The sequence below is a fragment of the Vollenhovia emeryi genome, unplaced genomic scaffold (genome assembly GCF_000949405.1).
Source record: "Vollenhovia emeryi isolate VEMERY1.0 unplaced genomic scaffold, V.emery_V1.0 DF939211.1, whole genome shotgun sequence".
Lineage (NCBI taxonomy): Eukaryota > Metazoa > Arthropoda > Insecta > Hymenoptera > Formicidae > Vollenhovia > Vollenhovia emeryi.
This window is the reverse complement of record NW_011967155.1, coordinates 581843-585653: the sequence shown is the minus strand read 5'-3', so window position 1 is coordinate 585653 and position 3811 is coordinate 581843. Positions and strand designations below refer to the sequence as shown.

Sequence of the window (3811 nt, the reverse complement as noted above, 5' to 3'; positions counted from 1 at the left end):
AGCATCCCCTTAAAAAGAATTTGGATTCTCAACTGTGCCAGAGAGAATGGGATGAGTAAGGAACGAAATCAAATAGTAAAACAACATAATTTCTTAAACAAGGATATTATTTATAGCAAGGAACATTCCGGGATTGTTTGTACTGTGCGACGTAATTTTTCTTCTTTATTTACGTTGCACAAAATTTCTCACGATTGGAATATTACAGCGGTAATGTTTCCAACCTTTTAAATAAAAGGTTTAAGAAATCCGTTCAGCGAAGGATTAGTCTCTACTTAATTTGACGATGAGGTAAATTTATGGATACACAAATTGATCGACATAATTTACAATATCGCGCTGTAATGAAGCCACGGCGCCAACACCCTTGCACGATGTCACTCATTTGTGTGATCTTCGATGGCTTTTAGATCCCATAGGCGGCGGAGTACTGGCTATACCACGGGAACCGGATGCTGGTGCGCCCGGCGAGATGGGCAGGCCCGTGATATTGCCGACCAACATGTCCGCGCAGACGAAGAAGCTGGTGGACGATGGCTGGCTCAATAACGCGTTTAATCAGTATGTCAGCGATCTAATCTCCGTGCACAGATCCCTGCCCGATCCGCGCGATCAGTGGTGAGTCACACTCATATAATCCTAGCTTGCACCGGTCCGTCCAAGTTAACGGTACACTCGCTGCTGTTCGATATTAATTTCTTTCCTTTATTTCCCTTCGGAAGGATAATAGCTTGTCGCTGTAATAACCGGGGTTTTATCGCCAGCTGTTCTGGAAGGGACACATGCGATTTATTACGCTCAGAGACGCGATCGGTGGCTCGTTTATCAGCGTGATATTTGCCATCCGAGAAAACGAGAAATGTACGCAAAGCGAACGTGAAAAAAAAAGAAAAGGAATACGGACATTTAAACGTAATGGAACATCTCTGGAGGGTATGTTATATCCGGTGTAAAAGGGGGTATGGAGACACGCCGTAGTAACAGCGTGCAGCGCATTCGCCGATCGAGACAGATAGGCCGCGGTAATGCGTCGGAGAATCGTGGCCGTAAATGTCCCGTGCCATTTTCCTTTACGGCGAGGGTCGCATCATAACGCGGTGATCGTTGATAAAACACCGCGGGTCGAAGGTCGCCGTGTCGCGACCCAGCGCTATCCCGATCCGATCCTCCCATTCTTTCCTCTCGCACGCGAGGGAAGATCATCTCGGCGGAATAAAGCATCTCCGATGCACACGGAAACGAATCGCGAGAGAGATGGTAACCGATACGAGTGGCTTCGAATTAACAGTCTCTCTTGCGAGTGCGTGTGCCGACGAAAAATCCAGACGCGACGTGGGATGCGCTCACGAAATAGCAGCTGCATCGTAAATTAAATCGCGGTGTCGTAAAATATCAGCTTCTTTTTTAATAGCCGGACCTGTTTCTTGCATTCGTAACTTGTTGACGGCTGCTATAAATAACGTGACCAGACGTCCTCCTCTTTTTCAGAAGGACAATCGTGCCCGATAAATATCCTTGTTAAAAATATCCCACTCCTTCGCAAGATATATCGTTTATCCCAGCTCGTCGAACGAAATGCGAAACCTCGATTCTACTTGTCTCGTGTAACAAGTACACCATTTATTTAGCGTAATTGCGCAAAGACGGGAAGAGCTGCGAAATTGCGTTCATTTCCGTAGCCGCGGGTGCGCTGCGGACGAGACATCGAATGTGCGCGCCTGTTAATAAAGTTTCTGTTAAATGTCGATATCATATGTACGCGATCGGAAATTACTTTTCTTTAGTCTCGCATTCCATCGTACCAAAGTGCAATTTATTCAGGCACAACGCGCACGATCACGAAGGATATTAAAAAGCGCTTTTGCGGAGAACGTTTTATCCGGGGCAACCGCGCCGCGGGGTGGGCGCTCTCTCGCTCTGAGTGAAATACGCAACGCAACGGTGTTGCGAGGAGCATTTCTCGAGTAATATTATAACGCAATGCCTCATGTAATTTGCATTCGCGCCATTATTTTAATTACGGCACTAAGTTAAACGCGCTGCTATTATATGTAAACATCTCCCTTGAACGAAGAAGAACAACCCCGCTAATGTATACGTACGTGTACGCTATATATGCGTCCAGGCTATGCTAATGACCCTCTATTCCGAATTCTTGTTAACATTGCAAATTATTTTCCGTCTACGTCGCAAATACAATTTCACGGGGGGTCCGCTCGCCGGCGCCAAGCACTACGGTACGTGTTACGTGTTGTTTAATTAATTGCGCTGTGCCTAATTTGTTGCGCGAGTTGACCGTAATAGTCTACGGCGAAAAGAGCGCGCGGCCGGCGTAGTTCGGAAATTTAATCATCGGAAAATGCGTTACCGGAAATTAATACATTGCACCGTTCTTACGTCACGCGGGAATTCCGAAATTTCCCGCTGGGAAGTTTCCAATTTGACTATTTTGTTAAAACAGGACGGTCTTCTTTCGTTCTCAATCACATTAAATGTTTCCCTCTCGCGGGCCGATATGTCGGTGGACTTTAAATGAGCGCTGTTTGAATTTAATATCGAATCGTAATACGAATACGACAACGTTTATTGCCGGCTGTTGGTGAAATTCTACACACATCGCCGGAGATATTTAAGTACAGTCTTATTCATTAACGCATGGACCTCAGTTTTATTAGGATTCACATTTTCATGGTCTTTATTCGCATCTGTACGTCGATGAGTTCCAGGCTGTAGCACACGCAGCTTCTATAGAATTCTGTATACAGAGAAAAAGTTTTCTTCCCATTTAGTATTCCTATTTATTTGATCGAGATTTGTTTCATTGGAACAACATCTGCTTATACAAAACATTATTCGTTTGAATAAAAATTTACTTGTTTCATTCAAACAATCTCTATTATTCGATAGAAAAGATACCATTATTTCAAGTAATACCTTCCAGTTAAATAATTATATTAGGTTGTTGCACATGAAATGGCAGATTGCTAACATTGGGAATGTTTTAACACGTAAAGGCGGACAGAACGAGACCGTCATATGTCGAATTGTCATATGTCGAATTAAAAGTGACAATCCTGATCTTTAAAACCTATATTTCCTTTTTTGACACTGAGAGAAAAGTCTTTGAAAATCTATTTCTGGTTTATTTCACTGAAATAAACATTATGTGCCACAAATAAATTTTTTAATACTTCTTTCTCAGTGTATTGATCACTGTCAACGTTTTTGTGACCGGCCAACGTGAAATAATGCATAAGAGCCAAACACGTCATTTCTTTTTACGAGTTTAAACGTGGACATAATGCAGCATAAGCAACCGGAAACGTCAACGCGGCATTTGGAGAAAGCACAACTAGCGAACGAACAAGTAGGGGTTGGTTTGAAAAATTTCGTCCAGGAGATGTAAGCCTTGAAAATGAGCCTCGTGGTCAACGACGAGCTAAGGTGGAATCCGATGGACGTGAAACTATTAGAGATATTGCGGAACAACTAGGCGTTCACTATTCAACAGTTACCCGGCACTTGAAAGCAATTGGTGAAAGTTTCATTTAAAAAACGGCCATTTCATATGCAACAACCTAATATTATTTGGCCAGGCGCCAATAAAGCTCGGTGCTGCCACTAGATGGCCGCCGAACTCGTAAGTAAAACTGTGTACTAATTCAGTGTTTATCTTCTTTCTTCTAACGAAGGGAAAATTATAATGTGGGGGGAAAAAGATGTTTGTATGTACATTTTTTCATATACTTTCTATCAAACGATAATGTTGCTTGAATAAAACAGTAATATCATATAGATCACAGAGAATATA

The 3811-nt window shown here is 42.8% G+C and overlaps 1 protein-coding gene across 5 annotated transcripts in view; it reads left to right on the top strand.

Annotated features, from left to right (window-relative positions):
* LOC105561116 (putative polypeptide N-acetylgalactosaminyltransferase 9) overlaps positions 1 to 3811 on the top strand; it is a 250839-nt gene that overhangs the window by 165799 nt on the left and 81229 nt on the right. For all 5 annotated transcript variants that reach the window (XM_012010817.1, XM_012010820.1, XM_012010816.1 and 2 more), the window contains one exon: positions 411 to 618. In XM_012010817.1, the coding sequence (XP_011866207.1) occupies positions 411 to 618 (208 nt within the window). The remainder of the gene's footprint in view (positions 1 to 410; positions 619 to 3811) is intronic.